At 46.4% G+C, this 18,196-nt stretch overlaps 1 protein-coding gene across 1 annotated transcript in view; it reads right to left on the bottom strand.

The window, feature by feature from the left end:
• ANO2 (anoctamin 2) overlaps positions 1-18,196 on the bottom strand; it is a 397,918-nt gene that overhangs the window by 167,193 nt on the left and 212,529 nt on the right. Inside the window, exons 12-14 of the mRNA XM_053557547.1 lie at positions 12,792-12,952; positions 8,169-8,251; positions 1,799-1,906 (exon numbers count right to left, since the gene is read on the bottom strand). Coding sequence (XP_053413522.1) covers positions 1,799-1,906; positions 8,169-8,251; positions 12,792-12,952 — 352 coding nt within the window. The remainder of the gene's footprint in view (positions 1-1,798; positions 1,907-8,168; positions 8,252-12,791; positions 12,953-18,196) is intronic.

Below are 18,196 nucleotides of genomic sequence, written 5' to 3'. Positions count from 1 at the left end.
ACTCCATCTTTACCTCCCCCGATGGCTAGATGTGCAGCAGGAACGGAAGCACTGACAATATTAATGCAACCGAGGCAACGCAAGCAGGGATCTTGACAATCAAATCCTAGGCCATTTTCATCTTGCACTGTTCATTGGGAGGGCCATTTCTCCCTAGTGCTCATAAGGCATTAGAGGCTTTGAGCTTTGCATTTTCAACAGTGTAATGAAAATAGATGTTGAATGCTAAAACATAAACATATGTATCATTTATAAGGCATTCAGATGTTTTTTAATTATTCATGGTTCCTGAAAGTTATTTGACCTAAAATGCATATATATCCAAGCAATGTTTATATTCGAACCACAGCCTCAATGTACGCAATTCCAGTTCCTTGGCATTCCCGTCCATGGAATTAAAATTAAATGAGTCAGTGGTCAGTAAAAGTTACATGTGATTTCCATAAAATTACCCATTGTATATTGCTCTGGGGTGAAGAAAGAAGTTTGCATGGCGTTGCAGAAGCTTGACAGAACAGAGAATGCTTGCTTTCTGATGAGGGTGGCAGTGATGATCAGTCTTTCCTAAGAACGAATTCATTATTTCCCCCAAATAACTGGTGGTCTTGGACTTGCTCTTCATCTAAAAAAATTCAGAGGACCACCCTCTCTCTCTTTAGTTTAATTTCCTATTTTCTTAAAAAAAAAAAAAAAGGCAGTATTCTGAGCTCAAAAACACCACATTCTTCTGTTTTGATGCTTGCATAAATTTGCATGTTAAAAGAATGGCTCCAACTTAAAGAATGTAAAATGAAATGAAATTTGAATTCAAATCCAAGATGGAGAAAAGATACATGTAAAAGTAACAGATTTTCAATCTTGTTGATTTTTTATTTCAGGAACCAGATAAGGAAAGACATAAACACACACACACACACACACATTCACAGAGTCCTCTGGTTTCAAAGAGGGCGGCACTCCGAGCAGGTACTCTCACAGAGCACCCACCCACACATACATGCACACACATACTATTAGTACTCACAGATCACAGCAAAAATTATGAAGCTCTGTTTTAACGACTGGAAGCCACCATAAAACTCAGAAATGTGACTCAAAGGACATGTTCACCATTGTGTTTCTCCTTTTGGAGACCCACCCAGATAAAATGAAATGTACGGAGCCTCCTGTGAGTAACTCGAGCAAACATGGACACGGGTATCCTACTGGCCGCAACAGCCATTTCTTGCTTTAGGATTTGACTTCCCATTGCTTTTGGAAGGCAGTATGCATGGTGGTTAGGTACAGGACTGTAATAGACCTGCGTTGGAATCCCAGGTCCATCCATCATTTACTGGCTGTGCGACCTCTGGCAAATGACTTACTCTGTGGACGTAATTCTTTTCATGAGTTTTCATTACTGTAGGACCAGTCTCATAGATTTTTTTGTGAGACTAAAATGAGACAATATAATGTGCTTTGAGCAGTGTCCAGCACAGAGCAAACATTCAGTAAGGTCATTATTATGCAACATTTAGGTGGTGGTATCCAGAAGCACCAGGCCTGAAACAGTTTCTTTCTTTTTCAACCTGCCCTCCCATTTTGTCCATGCAGCACCCCCCAGCAAAGAGACGCAGACCAAGTCATGGCAAAAGATGATGAGCTCCTGCTCCCCTGAGCGCCAGCTGCACTCTCGTATCATCTTACCCGCACCGCCTTCCTCACAGCCCAGTCTCCCTTCACCAGGAGTTCCAAACTAAATGCCAACACGATCTCAGCAAGTCAAGGGGATGACGAGAGAAGAGCAGCATCACCTTACCTCCTCGTCCTCAGGCGTGCTCACTTCCAGTTTCTGGACAACCGACTTGTTGCTCCCCTTTAGCATTTTCTCTCGAACTTTGGTTTCATACTCAGGCCGGGAATGTTCCTAAGCCAAAGCATCAGACACTGGTTAATACACAGAGCATGACCTTGGCTGCCAATCATCACCAGACACCATATGTACATTAACGTCAGGGTGTAGGACTGGACGCTACGGGATGTGAACGGCCACGCCACACACAGTCACTAGACGTAACATCCTAAACAGAAGAATACAATGTGGGGGAGAGATAAGGGGCACACAACACCTGTTACCACACTGAAAACCAAACCTGGGCACGTTCCTGGGGACAGCGCCGGTGTGGAGAAAGGAGAGAAGAAATGTTAATGAGGTGGCTGATACAAAAAGAAGCCACGTGCTCTGCGTAGCAGTTTGACCCAAGACAGAGGGATGCATCTGGTCATCCCACCAACCATCCTCATATCTCTCATTTTCAATGAGCCAAGTCCCAGCTGGAGAAACAGATGTGCCCCACAGCTGGGAGTCAGGGCAGCAACGAAACGCATTCTCTGCTCCATTATTCTGTGAGCTACAATGGCGACCAATAAACATCAAAGTCAAAGGCGGCCAGGGGGAATCTTAAAACTCACGTGCCTGGACCTGTTTCCTGCGCAGCCTAGGTGAGTAACTCATTGGCAAGTACACCAATGCTCAGGAGACCTCTCTGGGCCATTCAGCAATACAGATCTGACTTGTGAGTCACTAGGCATGGGAAAGAACACCTCACTAATCCACAGGGCCATGGTCAAAGCAACACAGATGCTGGGGCAGGAAGATGCATGACTCACTTCAAACAGAATTTAACAGTGTACACCTGGTCTCCCTGGCAGGTCTTCTCTGCAGCTTCCAGCTCAAGGACAAATATCTACAGATGTGAGGTCTTCGTGTCACTTACCGATCACTCCTGGGCAGGGATTCAGGTGCTGACTCAGAGGGGGACTCCACTATTTAGAAATAAACATTCCCTTATCACCTTATCACCATCCCTATGTCAGAAGAGTTCAAAGGCCAACAAGCCAAGCTCCTGAGCTGCCTCTGGCTTTCACAAGCCCTGCCATGACATCGGACAGGAGAAACCACGCCCCTGACAAGCCTAACCACTACAACAAGTGGGAGATGCCAACCAAGGGTTTCTAAGGCCTTCGGTCGTCACCCATTCTCCGAGGGGATGCCACTCCCACTTTCCAGAAGGCCTCCTCTGACTGTTGCAACATACTTACCAGATGGAGTCTCCTTCCTCTCTGCATTCCTAGAGTTTTATAGCTTATACCACACATTGTAGCTCTTGCCCGTGTGCTTTTCTTTTACTATTTCCTAGCGTTTTGCACCTGAAAATCTTCTTATCCTAACCTAAGGACTGGCTACCTGCTTTGTTGTCACTTTATGTTTCTCACAGTAATTGGCACCACGCAGAACACACAGCAATCTCTAAATGCTCGTGAAGGGCATTTGATTTTTGTCTCTCACCTTCGTTCTTTCTCCAACACACCATTTCCTGAGGTGTGTACTGAGAGATTTTTAGCTAAAAAAAGGATTCCAGGGTCTAAAAGATCGGAAACCACTGCAGGATGTTTCACCTTTCTGAGAGCCATGATGAGCATATTAAAAGGCCTGAAAAGAAGAACTTTTTGACTCTAACAATGAATATTTCTGTCCTGCAGAAATACTTTGAGAAATATAATTTGAAGTACCCCTTGGCCCCTGAAATTGCTTTGCTTTTCTTGTACATTATTCCAACAGAAGATTTTAATAAAAACTGTAGCAGTATCTCTTGATGAGTACCAGAATGTGGATTCTAAACTTTTTTGAGCCAGGTGACTGTCTCCCCTTCTGTGCCCTGCAAAGGGGCTGAGGAAGGTTCTCGTAACAGACCAGGAGAATATCTGCACCCACCTCTGACTTTGTAAGACATGCTGTGATGTCACACAGAGGAGTTTCCTTGTATCCTTCTAGGTGTGCCAGTGTCCTATCCCATCTCCCCCACGCTGGGTCCCGATTCAGATCCCCTCATCTTTTTAGAACAAGCCCAGCTTTTTTGGCACATGGACAGGAAAAGTCTGAAACTCAAATCAGAGTCGGGCAGCTCGGCACTCAGGCTGAAGCAAGTCACACAAGGATCTCTCTGTTACTAGCCAAGTAGAGTGAGTGAGGTTGCAGAATCCCTCAAAGTGGACAGCTGAGTGTCTGGCCAGAGCATAATCTAGACCCTAAGAGGGCTGCTTTGACACACCCAGCCATGGGCAGACCTGCATGATTCCTGTTGCTCCCCGAACATGACCTCCCTGAATGGCATGATCTGATACCAAAACATCACCAACACATCACGCCTCTGACCAAGACGCTGGGAACTATTCCCTTCTGGTTAGTCTCCTCAGGAGCAGGCCTGAGGGAAGAACCTGGGCCAGCTCAGGACCACCCTTGGCTGATCCAAAAGGTTGATCCAGAAATGCCTGCAACAAATGTCTTTCACCAAGAGTCAGCTGCACTGTGAGCTCTTTTCCAGGCACTGAGGCTAACAACACTGGTCCTGGAGACAAGATCCCTCCTTCCATGGGACATATCTTCAAGGGGAGGAAGGTAGTGGTAAGTAAACCAATACACAAGTAGGAAACTCTCAGATGAAGATGAGAACAAAAGAAGAAATAAAGAGGAATGGCTGCTACAGATTGGGGGTCAGAGAAGACCAACCGGAGGAAGGTGACAGTCTACAGAAACAGAAAAGCCAAGACAATGCAGACCACGTGGACACTGGGGGAACAGTATTCTGCACAGCAGGAACAGCCAGTGAAAAGACTGGGATGAACCTGGGACAGAACCTGAGCCTATATGAATGGAAACACAAGTGGAGGCCAGAAAACTAGGCAGGGGATTTAGTTTCCCGAGTGATGGGAAGCCATGGGGGACATCTAAAGCTTGATGTGACAGGTGAGGAGTAGAAGATTAGGCCACAGTCTCCAAGAGGTCCCAGAATGTAACTGGGCAAGAGGGCCCCCTGGAGCTGAAGATAACCTCACTTCAAAAAAAGACTCTGGAGGTCCGGCAGGCCTCCCTGCTACAAGGACAAACAGGATCCAACCGAGTCCTTCAGTAAGTCCCTTGGTGGTGCCCACATGGGTTTGTTTGCTCAGTTCCCTCCCTGCCCTCGTAAGAAAGCAGTCCCCAGTCTCCACCGGTTTCTCCCTAGGTCACAGGCTGGACTTGAGCCACACTGCTCATTCCACCCCTCCTGGCCCACAAGTTGGAGCATGTGTGAGTTAGCACCCTCTATCCCCCTGAGGAGGCAAGACAACACAGGGAAGAATGTCTGCAGGTTACGGAAGCTCACTAGCCTGGCAAGAATCCCTCCTGGGAGAATCATGGCCTTCAAGAACCCTGCCCTCCTTTTGTCCCTCATTTAAATGTAGGTTAGACCTGCTTCAACACACAATGCTCCCTGTAGGTCCCAGGACTCTCCTCGTTCAAGTCACAGGCACCTGCTCTCCTGCTCTCCATGCCTTCCCACGCCTGGCAGACAGGATTAGCGATCAATATCCTCCCTGACACCCCACGCCATCCTTCCTCCTTGCCCATTCCTCCCTGCTGCCTCCAGGGCCCTGTTCCCTGCAGACAAATTGACTTTGCAGGCATCTAGCTGTTTCTTACCCACAGCCCTCACTTCCCCAGGGCCAAGCTTCTGTTGCTGTTTTCTCCTTATGGGTGCCCCTTCTAGTCAACCAGTCTTCAAAAGCTCTGCTTTTTAAAAAGTGTTTCCTCTACCCAACATTACCCAGAGGAATTCCTCTCACATACCCTCTGTGTTATGCTAACTATTTGCAGACCAGACAGCACCCCACAGAATGTGACCCTCTGGAGATCAGACACTGCACCTGAGTGGTCCCACCCTCCATGCCAAACCTGGTACGTAGCATGTGCTTAAAGGCTATGTTCAGAATTGAGCCAAATTTTATGTGTGCCAGTCCAAAATGGAAATACACTGGGGGAAAGCACCAGGCTATCTACCTCTCATTCGTGCCTGGCCCCAGGCTTGCACATGTGGTGCACGCCAGCCATGCAACACAACCAACCAGCCTGGCAGTGACCTCACACGCAGACCCCATCAGGCCTGTCTGCTTGTGCCATGGGTAAACCCAATCTCAGCCAAGCCACTCTCAGCCAGCGCATGAGTTCCTCAAATCGTGTACCTCCCAGGAAGTTACCATGGCTCATTGGGTTAAACAGATAAACAGGAAACCTGACTACAGAAAGAAAAATGGATTATAATCTCATTCCTGCCAGGGGCTTGTTATAGAGATTTCAAGGGTATTGAGTTATAGCTGATGCTTTTCTGTGTGAGGGAATGTGTTTACACTCTCTCCAACAGAGAGACGTGAGGGCCTCCTTGACTCAACTTAGCAGACACATTTAGCTTGTCTTTGGCCCCACACAGGCTTGGATGCCAGGATGTTTCTCCTTTCTTTTGAGGAGACATCCTAGCGCTCTGCATTCATTCGGAGAGTAGGAACTGCACTCCACCCACCTCCCCCAAGCAAAACTCTCTCTCTTTTCCTCTCTCTCTCTTACACGCACATACACACACACGTAGGATAGATTTCAGCTGAAGTAAATAGGACCAACCAATAGGACAAAGATGTCCCAACTAGATCACCCACAGTCTCACTTCTACAGCTCTTTCTATTGAAACCACCAATTTGGGCATTTTCCTCCAAGAAATACAATTGTCTCTGTTATCCTCTGCTGTTTGTGTTTCTAAATAATTCAAATCCTGCTAAAGGCAGAATCCATATGTACACAGTCTCTCTGTCTCTGTCTCTCTCTTTATTTCTTTTTCTTTTTGAGACAAGAGTCTCACTCTGTTGCCCCAGGCTAGAGTGCTGTGCCGTCATAACTCACAGAAACCTGAAACTCCTGGTTGCAAACTATTCTCTTGCCTCAGCCTCCCAAGTAGCTGGAACTACAGGTGCCCACCCAAACACCTGGCCAGTTTTTCTCTTTTTAGTAGAGTAGGGTCTCGCTCTTGCTCAGATTGGTGTTGAACTCCTGAGCTCAGGCAATCCTCCCGCCTCGGCCTCCCAGAGTGTTAGGATTACAGGTGCGAGCCACCACACCTGGCCTACATTCTCTCTCTTGCTGTAGAATCCATGACAGTGTTAGTCTCAGAGTACATGTGTAATGCCTAGGACTGGAGAGTGCGTTTATGTACTCAGCATATGGGGTGGGGTGGAGTGGGGTAGGGTGAAGTGAAGTGGGTGGAGAAGAGCTCCATCATCACCTCCCCTCTGAGCACCTTCAGACAGCACAACCTGGATGGGCAGTTTCCATGCAGCTGCCCTGTGGCTCCCGCCACTCCTAAGCCCACCTGCACAAAGGCATGTTGACTAACTAGAGCTTTAAAAAGAGGTAATGATGACACACCACAGACATGGGACACAAGGCTTGAGAACAGACTAACTTGGGGATTCCACTGTTTGCTCATAAAAGATCAGGGCCACAAAGGCAGAAGTTCTAAGTCTAAGGCAAAGCCCATCAGTCACCATCGGGAAGTGAAGGGCAGCCTGTGCTCTGTGCAGCCACCCTGTGGCTGGGGCCGCCTGTGCAACTGACAGCGTTCCTTTTCACGGGTAGTATCCACACTGTTGGGCGTCCCTATCCGATATTCACATTGGCTGTACAGTCCATGGTGGCACATGATATCAGTAGCCCCCGCAGGTGTTAATGGGGAGAACAGAGAGGGCTCAGTCAGCTAGGGGCTGCTGTTTAGAGAAACGGGAGCTGTAGAGGAGTAGATCACGGGGGCAGTCACCACACGCTGCCCATTATAAAGTCACCATCACTGAGACCAGGGTGCTGATTTGTTGACATCCTCTAGACCTCATCTCCACAGACAGTTAGGCTCCTGAAGACCTTCCCCCTTTCCCTTAGCTCATTGTCGAGGCTGAGGGCTTCTTTATTCTTCCACAGGCACCAAGGGCAACTAGCATCTGGCACCCCTGCCTTCTCCAGCCCCCTCATAGCCCCCAGAGGCACCTGACATACCCCTGTCCTCTGGCCCCATGCTCTCAAGGATGCTCCTTGCCTCTTTTTCTTGTGTCTCGCCATTTCTTTTCCCAGAGTGGGGCACTGGGACATCTGGCCACCCATCAGGCCCTGTGTCTTCCAGCTCAAGGGAAGAAGGGGTCACCTCAGTGTGTATTGCCCCCAGCTCAGCCAGTCTACACAAACAGGGACAGCGTGGCCATCTGCCTCCAGACAATCCATTTCCAGCGTCAAAGCAAAGCAAGGCCCCACAGAAACAAGCAACGGAACTCACTTCCTCCTCTTCTATGCCAGTCAGGTCCCAGAAGTAGCCCAGTCGCATCTGTAGTCTCTTCCAGTTTTCCAGAAACATAGTAGCTTAAAAAGAAAAAGAGAACTCTATTATTTTTGAAGAGCGTGTTCTGAGTACGCTTTGAGTTTGCTGGGAGAGATGGGGGGTAAACTTACAGATTGCAAACTTAAGAGCTCTCTTCAAAGCGTTTAGCCCCCTCTTCCTACATCTAGCTGGAACTGCTTGAAGTAGTCCACATCCCTGAGAGCCAAGAGATATATACACCCCTTTCTCCATTTCTAGATTGGGAGAGATGTTTAAACACTGATCCCAAGAAAGGAAGAATGGAGGGTTGAGGACAGTACAAAAGGAAGGGGTCTGTAATTTTCCCAACGAGCCTCGGCTTGCCTGCGCCATACATGGCTTCTTCGTGCCCTGAAACAGAATCATCACTTCTCCCTCCACTTCTTTCGTCCTGTCCCCAGAGCCACTGCCCTTTTCTAGGCCCCTCATCTTATTCAGAGGTTGCACAGCAGTCTCCTAACAGTTCCACATGACTCCAGACTCTCAGCCTCCAGAGCCCCCTGCATGCAGCTGGCAGAGTGACCTCTGTGAGGTGGCACACATTTGCTCTTCCATTCACTTAGCAAATATTTGCAGAATGCCTCCTTTACCCTCACATCCATCACTTTGCCCATCCCACCCACACCCGCTAAGGGCAGGCCCAGCATTGCTGTGGAGGAGCCTGACACTGCAGCCCTGCTGTGGCTGTTCACCAGAGCTGAACACTGAACTGGGGCCTGCTGACGGACTGATCAGATTCTCTCTCTAGAAAATTAAAACTAAGAGACAATAAGAGAAGCGAAGATGGGAGAGCGAGCCCGTGCAGCACCTGAGGGAGGGACGCCTGTGGTTTCTAATAGCTTCTCTGGCTCCCCTCCCAAGAGGCTAGGCTATATTTCACTTTCTACATCCAGGAGCTTGCCTCTTGCTTTCTTGCAATAAATCTCTTGTTATTTGAGTAATTTGAGTAAATTTCTAATCCTGCAAAAATACAGCTCTGCCTAAGGTATCTGCAATGTATAAAACACTGTTCTAGACATGGGGGTGGGATTAGGGGAGTCTGATGTGGATTTTGCTCTCAAGTTGTTTACAGCCCCTGAGACGAGATCATAAATACCTACGGTGCAAGACATAAAGTGATCAGGGCCTCAAGAGTGGCAGAGATCAAAAGCTAGGGGCCTGCAGGAGAGGGCCGCTGGCTGCCAGGGGTGGGGACATCTGGGCTGACTTCTGAAGAGCAGTGGGGTTTGGGCAAGGAAGGAGGAGGGGGCAGAGCAGGAGGCCAGTGCTGCTGCCTCAGCTCAGGGGTCGTTACAGTCTCTGAACATGTCCTTCTCTCTGGATACCAGGGTGGCCTGTGTCTACCTGAATCACCTGCCTGGGTCTCATCCCACGGTTTGTCAACACTCACACCTGTGAGGCTGCTGGGCATCTCCTCACCAACCTCTCCATCCCCAGCTTGTGAAAATGCCCCCCCTACATTACTGTCTTCCCGTGTCTACCCTCATCCCCTCCTGACCCAGCTCGAGTCCCCCTTTTCCAGAAAGTCAGTCCATACGGCACCCCGTCCTCCTGCTGCCCATGGTCATGGCATCTGGATAAGGAACTGATGTCACTCCCTGAGGCCACCCTGCAGCTTCACCCCATCCTGGCAAGAGCCTGAGCATGCTTCACCATGTGCAGTGCTGGACCATCGGCTGCCACTCATGTCTGTGTTGTAAAAACAGGACTGTAAACTCCTCCTGGGCTCTTAACTGTCCATGTCTACTCTGGGCACAATAAGGAACCAAGCATAGAAACAGCTATGTGCTGGTTACTTAAAGTTACCCAGTTACTTAAAGTTGTATTGCTTCACCTGCAGCTCCATTATGGTGCCCTGATGTGTGTGTTTTTCTCCCCTGAGGCCTTTTCCACATGTGGGTATTCTGACCTCCCAACACTGGCCCTGGGAGGTCTGAGAACAGGGGCAGGTCCCTCCTCTTCCCATGCACCCTCCACTTCCTGCGCACCCTCCTCAGTCCTGAGGAAGGCTGTGTCCTGTGGGAACAGATGAGGGGCAGAGAAGTCATGGCGACCTGAGTGGTGGGGGCCCGCGGGGGGGGGGGCATCACATGTGGGAGGGGCAACCCGGATTCCTGGGTGCACATCTATACCACATACCTTGCACACACACACCTTATTCTCTTGTCACAGACCACTGTGGGTATGCCCAGAGTAACATGACACCTTGGTCAAGAGACTGGCTTCAGTGCCATGTCTACTTGCTATGGGATCCCCAGCTGGTCAGCCCCTGAGACAGTTAGGACTGCCTGACCCTACATCAGTGGGGTCCTTAACCTCTGTTCAGTGGCCCTGTCTCATTACTTCCCTTTTCACTAGGGCTTAATTCTCTCTCCCAAAGCTCACTGGAGTCTGAAGCCAGAACCACATCACTTCTCTACCTTTTGGCTAAGATCAAGTATGAAGCCAGAACCACAGGGGAGCTCGGTCTGAGGACTCTGACAGACTCCAGTCCTGCTGTCTAGCATCTTCTATGACCTCAGCTGCCCTCACCTCTATTGCCACCAGCCCGTGTCTCTCTGCATAGAACCCCTTCTTCCCAGCCTCATTCTGGGCAGGCCTGAGCCCAGCCCACCCAGCACGGAACCACTAATCATAACACTTGTGGCAGTGAGAGGCATTACTATTATTTTTAATTGTAATTTGTAGGCAATTGTGCCTAAGGGCTTTTGGCTGCTGTGACCAAATACACAATCACATAAAACACAGCAAGCAAGACTATTCAAAGAAACAAAATGAAACCTTCTCCCATGCCAGGAAACTCCAATATCATCCCACCCCTTAGTACTTTCCCTGCACTATGATTTCAGAGGAGGAGAGAGGAACCAGGGTGAGGCAGTGAGCACTGAGGCTCTCAGAGGGCGTGGGAGGTAGTTTGGGGGACTTGAGGCTGGGAAGTATGATTAAAAGCCACGTTTCTCTAGACAGGGGATTACATGTCCCAAAAAAGTTCTCAAAAGATCAGGGATCCAGCATTATTAAGTTTCATCTACTCAATGCTGGTAATATCTGCAAGACAAATTATGGGAATAAGGTTGTAATATATCAAAAAGATGAATATGGATTCTGGGTTCCAAACCAGTTCAGATGGCTCTTGGGGTAACCATAAGACACATGCTAGGAAGACACAGAGCTGCCTGTGACTTCTCAGGCAACAAGTCTCCACTTGAGTTTGTCCCACTGACCCTTCCTGCGAACAATTCCGAGAGCTCCGAGGTCACAATTTGCATTTCCTCCTCCCTGCTCCAACTTCTGAGGTGCTGACCACTGCCCATGTGCTCCTGAACAGCAGCTGCTCTCTCTAGCGAAAGAGAATAGACTGTCCCCTGGAAGCTCTCCTTGGTGGCCTCTCTATGTGGGAATTTTTCCAGTCAAGCTCTGTCTCCACCCAAGTAAAAGTCCTTGCAGTGATGGAGAAAGAAGGTCCTCCTGGCACCACTGGGGACAGACCTCTCCCTCTCTCCTTCTGCTCCTACTCTCGGGGCTGTGTGACTCAGGGCCTGTCCCAGCGTGTCCTCCAGCCCCTTGGAGTCAGTGATAAATCAAGCTGTTCTGCAGCAAGGCTGTGGTCCCAGGGGAAAGCTAAGGGCCTGCACATTCAGTGGTGAGAAAAGACCAGGTGGCTACTCCAGTGGGATGAAACTTACTGATCTGGTCCCTCTTCTAATACACACGGGTGTGTTTTCTTAGAAATGTTCAGTTACCATGGGGCGGTTATTCCAGGTTATTGCAGTTTGTGAGAATAGGAATGCGAGTGAGTGAGAGTGTGTGTGTTGTGTGTGTGTGGTCAGTGATGGCTCAAAGCAAGTTTATTACACTGATATTACACTGACGCTGTAGGGCAGAGGTTCTCAACCCGTGGGTCGCGACCCATAGGAACTGTATTAAAGGGCCACGGCATTAGGAAGGTTGAGAACCACTGCTCTAGGGGCAAGGAGGGAGGCGGAAAATGAAGGAACTATCTGTTCTTCCCTCCACAAATCCCTTTGGTGGAAAAATTGAAAACATTACACTGGCCTTAAATAAAAACTCTATAGTCAACACTCATTACATCCTAAAAAAAAAAAAACCACTGAACCTAGAGTCAGGACACCAGATTTCAGCCCACTTTAATACCAGCTAACTTTCTGACCATGACGGTCATTCTGCTTCTCCAGTTGCACCACATGACATAGACAATCTTACATAGTGAAGTGAACGTAGCTGAGGTGTCTCACGGATGGCCCAGGGGTTTTCAAAATACGCATTGGTTCAGATTCTGAATAAATTATACATAAGACTCCTGCAGGGTTAACACAACTATGTCTAAGAGAAAACAGGCAAAGCCATGCAGGATATTCCTATTTCTAGTCACACATGTGAGTAAAGGAAAGTATTATCTTAAAATACTTCTTGGGAGATGAAGGAAAAAATACCAAAGTAAGTAAACTGGAGGGTATGAGCATTACAGCTAGCTGGCTGCACCTGTTTGAAGGTACCACCCTGAACACATTGACCACTCACCCCACAGGGCCATGAAGATGGAGAAGAAGACGGTGGCTGGGTTGTCAAACAGGTGGCTGGCTCGCGCGGTTCCACAGGCTGAGCTGAGGTTCCAGTAATCACAGGACTTGTCACACAGGGGACACATGGTGAAGGAATTCTGGTGGTCACACATCTCTCTGCTGTGACAGACAGAGGCTCCAGGTCACAGAGCTCAGGCAGGGCCCACCCCAAGGTGATCAACCCCCAAACATTTACAAATCTATGTTTGAGTGTGTCAATTCCACAAGCAAGGAATGTTTAAGGAGTTCGGATTGGTCTCTTCACCTACAGAGTGTTACTCTCCCATTTTATCCAAAACAAAGATTGTCCAAGGCATAGAGCTTCCTGTCTCTAGAAGTGTCCAAGAAAATTAGTAATCACCTGTCAGAGATGTGTATTGAATTATGCCTTATGATGTCCTTTCAAAATGCATAGAGATGAAATCGGTGAGAAATAGAGATAATTGTGAATAAATCACCAAACTGAAGTTGGATTTTGTCACCCATTCTTCCAGTAGAGCATGTTTTACAAACCCTATTGGCTGTCTTAGAAACAAGTACCACTACTCACAAATAGAGACACACATGAGGTATGGCCGGATCTGCACAAGCGCTCACTTCTGCATGAGACAGCCACATGAGGAAGAACTGAGAATAAATCCCTTCTCTAAGAGCATTAGTTGTACGGCCATTTGCAGAACGGAGATTAACAAACTCTGTCCAATAAGAATTATTATAACCACAAAATAGGTTATGAAGGCTCAGCGCCTGTAGCTCAAGCAGCTAGGGTGCCAGCCACATACACTGGAGCTGGCAGGTTCAAATCCAGACCGGGCCTGCCAAACAACAATGACAACTATAACCAAAAAGTAGCTGGGTGTTGTGGCAGGGACCTGTAGTCCCAGCTACCTGGGGAGGCTGAGGCAAGAGGATAACTTAAGCCCAAGAGTTTGAGGTTGCTGTGAGCTGTGATGCCACAGTATTCTACCAAGGGCAACACAGTGAGACTCTGTCTCAAAAAGAAAAAAAAAAAATAAGTTATGAAGAACAAGGTCAATTCTTCCAAGGTCTAGATTCTCTAACACTTGGAGAGAGAAGCATGCACCAAATAACCTCTCACAGCCTGTATCTTAACCTATTCCTACTACATTTCTATCTGATGAACTGGTGAATACATTTGAAATTCTGTTAATTCATTAGGTGACTGGTTGGATCATAGGAATGCTTGTTAATAAAAACCAACAGAATTGCTGGCTCCTTCATACCATATAGTGGTAGGAAAATGAATGAATTCATCTCTCTGGCACGTAATATTCTCCCAGGGAAATGGATGGGTGTCTGAGTTCATGGTTTATTGGGAAAGGATGGAGAACCCAAGACTACATGAAAATGAGGCCTCTGCTATTCTCACAGAGCAGCTGGAGACAGAGTGATGGGGAGGTAGGGGACATGGCACTGAAAACCACAGCTGCGTCTTCCACAGATAGTGGCAGTAGAGGGCCCTGCGAGGCAGGGCTTCCAGGTGGGAGGCTTAGGTGGGACCTGCGAAGTCAAAGGAATGCCTGGGTCTATTTCCCACTTCCTTAAGAAGTTGAAGGAAGATTTACTGAGGGCTGTCACTTTCTATCAAGTCCTAGCTTCTAGCCTTCTGTTTTTAATGAGCTATTAAATCCCCCAGCAGGGAAAGGCCTTCTGTGTGAGAGAATGGAAACTCAGAAGTCTCTGAGGATAAAGCCCAGTTCCTCGCTGACTCGCCGTTAAGCTCTCCATTGGCACATGTCAATAAGAATGACTCATTTACTTCAAAAATATGAAATGGCAATATCTTACTTTCAGCTGTACTAGTTTCACCTGGTCATGATCTTACTGGTAAGTAGAGAGCGAAGTTTATGTTAAGACTTCTAGGTCATTCTAGGTCAGACAAGGGTTAGCTATGTAGTTAAGGACTTGCTACGTTGAGAGGAGAAAGTGCCCTCTTAGAAAACAGATTTACACAGAAAATTGTTTGTCTGCGTAAATTCTAGTAAAGAGTTTTTTGGCCATGACTGAGAACATAGGCGTCCCTCAGTGCTGCCCTTCAAGTATGTATCTTAGGGGTTTACTTGGTTTCAAGATCTTTTAAAGCATAGACTAGGGAGCGAGATGAGCCTAGTTAACTGAATTCTCGTTAAATCTAGTCAGTACTAAAAGTCAAAAATGAGAAAAGTATTAGCTGCCAATGTGGTGCAAAGCACTTTGGAACGTAAGTGCAGTATAAATGCTTGGTTTCTAAATCAGAACTCAGGCAGCTATCAATCATCTGTACACAATGGCAGCCGTTCTCTGCAGCACAAATTCTCCTCTAATCATTTAAATTTGAAGTCAGAATGCTTTATATATATAGGGGTTTTTTAATGCAATTTTAACAGAATTCTGGAGAAATTCTGGCTATGAATGACATTAAAATGACTTTGTGTTTCCTGAGAGAGGCTGAAAGATGAGGAAAGCCCACAAGAATTGAAATCATGTCTAGGTCACCCACTAGCTGCATAATCTACAGATTTCTAGGGAGAAGTAACTGTGGCTATAAATCTAAGGGCACATTCCTTCAATCTATCATTTTCTTGAGAAAGCATAAGAGAGTTGATACATGGCCTGACAATCAGCTAGACCAAGACCTGAAAGGAAAAGTGTTCCTGAGAGAGAACCATTGCTCACCTGTGCAGTGATGCTGGGCTGTGCTAGCACAAAGGGACGAAGTACCAAGAGGCAATTACCCAGGAAATTCAGACAAAATTTTTGCTTTGAAGGTCTCAGACCTAACGGACCCAATTTTTCTTTCAATATGGTTTAGATTAATCAACTTTTTTTTTAATGTCTCAGTGTTCTTTACCCATATGAGTAAGTGCTTAACAAATGAAACCAATCCCTTGGTGAGTAGAGGAAAATTTTATCTTATGCTCATCTCTCACCTACCAAAGCTGGTGGGAATATAGGGTACCATTTAAAGTTCCACATAATCAATGTCGGTTTTCTGGTTTTGCTATCATACTATAATTAGATAAGACATAACCACTGGAGGGTACACTGGGGCCCTCTGTATTATTTTTCAAATTCCTAAGACTCTATCATTTTTTCAAAATAAAAGGTTCTTTAAAAGTGATAATACATTTCAGGCTTGAAGCCAAAATTAGTCATCTCTAAAATAATCCCAGAAATAATGCAAATGTTTAATCACATTTAGGAGTGGCAATTCAACATAGACTCCTGAAGAGTATGAATTTGTTCAGATTCGATATGGGGACTTAGGGAATACTCCCTTGTGGATGAGGAGGTACAGGGCATTTGTAAGTTTCCATCAGGCCCATAGAACTTGATAAATATGTGATTCTGTTTAAAGAAGAGTTTTTAATCTACAGAAAATGTTTATTTTTTTCACTGTTTACACCTTCCTGATTTGCCACCCCCTATCCTGAGTCTGACAAACCAACAACCAAAACTTCAATTTTGTATTTTTTTAATACTTATTGCTATTTTTATTACAAAAAGGTGATGGATATTGTGGGGGGAGGTTGCATTCCCTTATGTACTTATCATTTATTTGGAATGAGAATAACTTAAAAGCTAGTCTTTTAGAAATTTTTAAGTATGTAGTACGTTGATATTAACTACAGTCACTGTCTTGTACAGTATGTGTAAATCTCTGGAACTTACGCCTCCTGTCTATCTGAAATTTTGTATCCTTTGACCACAACTTTGTAGCAGCTTATTTCAAACTGTTTTGTCTGTGACCTACAATTCAGAAGAATTTTATTACATCAGATTCCAGTATGAAAAATACATATACCCCCTCACCCTCACCAATACATTTATATAACAGAAATACAATCTCATGAAACAACATTTATATTTCCTTCTTATAACAAATACTAATATCTTATTTCATTCTATACTATTCAATAACCTTATTCAAGTTCATTTAAAAATTAACCCCTTAAGCCAATTCCACAACCCACAGATGAGCTGCTATCCGTAAGCTGTAGAGAACTGCACACCCTGCCAGGCACCAGGATAACAACTGCATTTTACATATGTATATCCCTGCACGTATGTAAGTGTGTATGAATGTGAAGTGTGCATGCCTAGGTGTCAATGTCAAATTCACATCAGTTCCATGTTGTTGCCATGTGTATTCTCATGTGGGAAAGCAGGCACAAGTCCTAAGTCCTGCTATAAACCAGCATCCTGATCCCCCAACCCACCCCACTGCACTGGCACTGATTCACTGAGCACAGTATAGAATTACCCAGTTTTGGTCAACCTGAGGCTAGAGCTCTAGGGATCACAACTGGGAAGGGAAACACAAAAGCCTTGTTTTCTGTCAATGCACCCAGGCAAGCCCAGGTGAAGGTCCTGTCAAGAAGGATATGAGCCCTTTGGAAGACTTCACTGCTTACTGAGAAAAGCAAAGACTTTGGAGCAGGAGGCAACAGACTTCAATTCCCAGCACTAACAATTAGAGGTTGTTGAACCTGGACAATTTACGTGACCTCACACAGCATCAGTTTCTCCATCTCTATTAAGTGAAAATAATAACACCTATCTTAAGGTGTTTGCAATGTTGATCTCTTATAAAGATCAAAGAAACTAGTGGAGGTTTTTTGTTTATTTTATACCCTGACACCTGAGCCAGAGTGTAGTGCCATCATCATAGCTCAGAGCAGCCTGGCTCAGTGATCCTCCTGCCACAGCCTTCCAAGTAGCTGTGACCACAGGCACGCAACACCGTTATCTGGCTAATTTTTGAATTATTTTTTTTTGTAACGATAGGGTATCTCTATGTTACCTAGGCTGGTCTTGGACTCCTGGCCTCAAGAAACCCACTTGCCTCAGCCTCCTAACGCACTAGAATTACAGGCCTGAGCTACCATGCCTGGCCTAGATACATCCACCTCGCATCATGCCTGGTACAAGGTAGGTGTTTGATAAAATGGTAAGTATTAGTTCTTCCCTCATTCTAGATGGGGTGGGGCAGGCAGAGCCTTAGCAATCCATCTCCTGTGATAAAGGTCCCAGAATCCCCAATTATGAATATTTGACAAATGATACTAGAGTCTTATACACAAAAATATCCAATTGTTGTCTCTTATACCAAGTGATTTAGCTTTACTCTAGATACTAACAATATAATCTACAGTTTATTTAATTTGCAAGACCATGCCTATAGACTGACATCATGGACCATCTGGGTTCTGCCCACTGATGGATACACAGTTCTTGGCCCTTTCTTCAGGATGGCCTTTATGTCCCCCATTGTCACCCCCAACTGTAGCAAACACACATAGTTTACCCAGTGTCCTTGTCCACCTGGCTATTGAGGGAACCTCATGTCCGTACAGAGCCATC

This window comes from Nycticebus coucang, chromosome 12 (genome assembly GCF_027406575.1).
Source record: "Nycticebus coucang isolate mNycCou1 chromosome 12, mNycCou1.pri, whole genome shotgun sequence".
Taxonomy (NCBI): Eukaryota; Metazoa; Chordata; class Mammalia; order Primates; family Lorisidae; genus Nycticebus; species Nycticebus coucang.
Note: the sequence above shows the minus strand (reverse complement) of the source record. Positions and strands in the feature narration are given on the sequence as shown.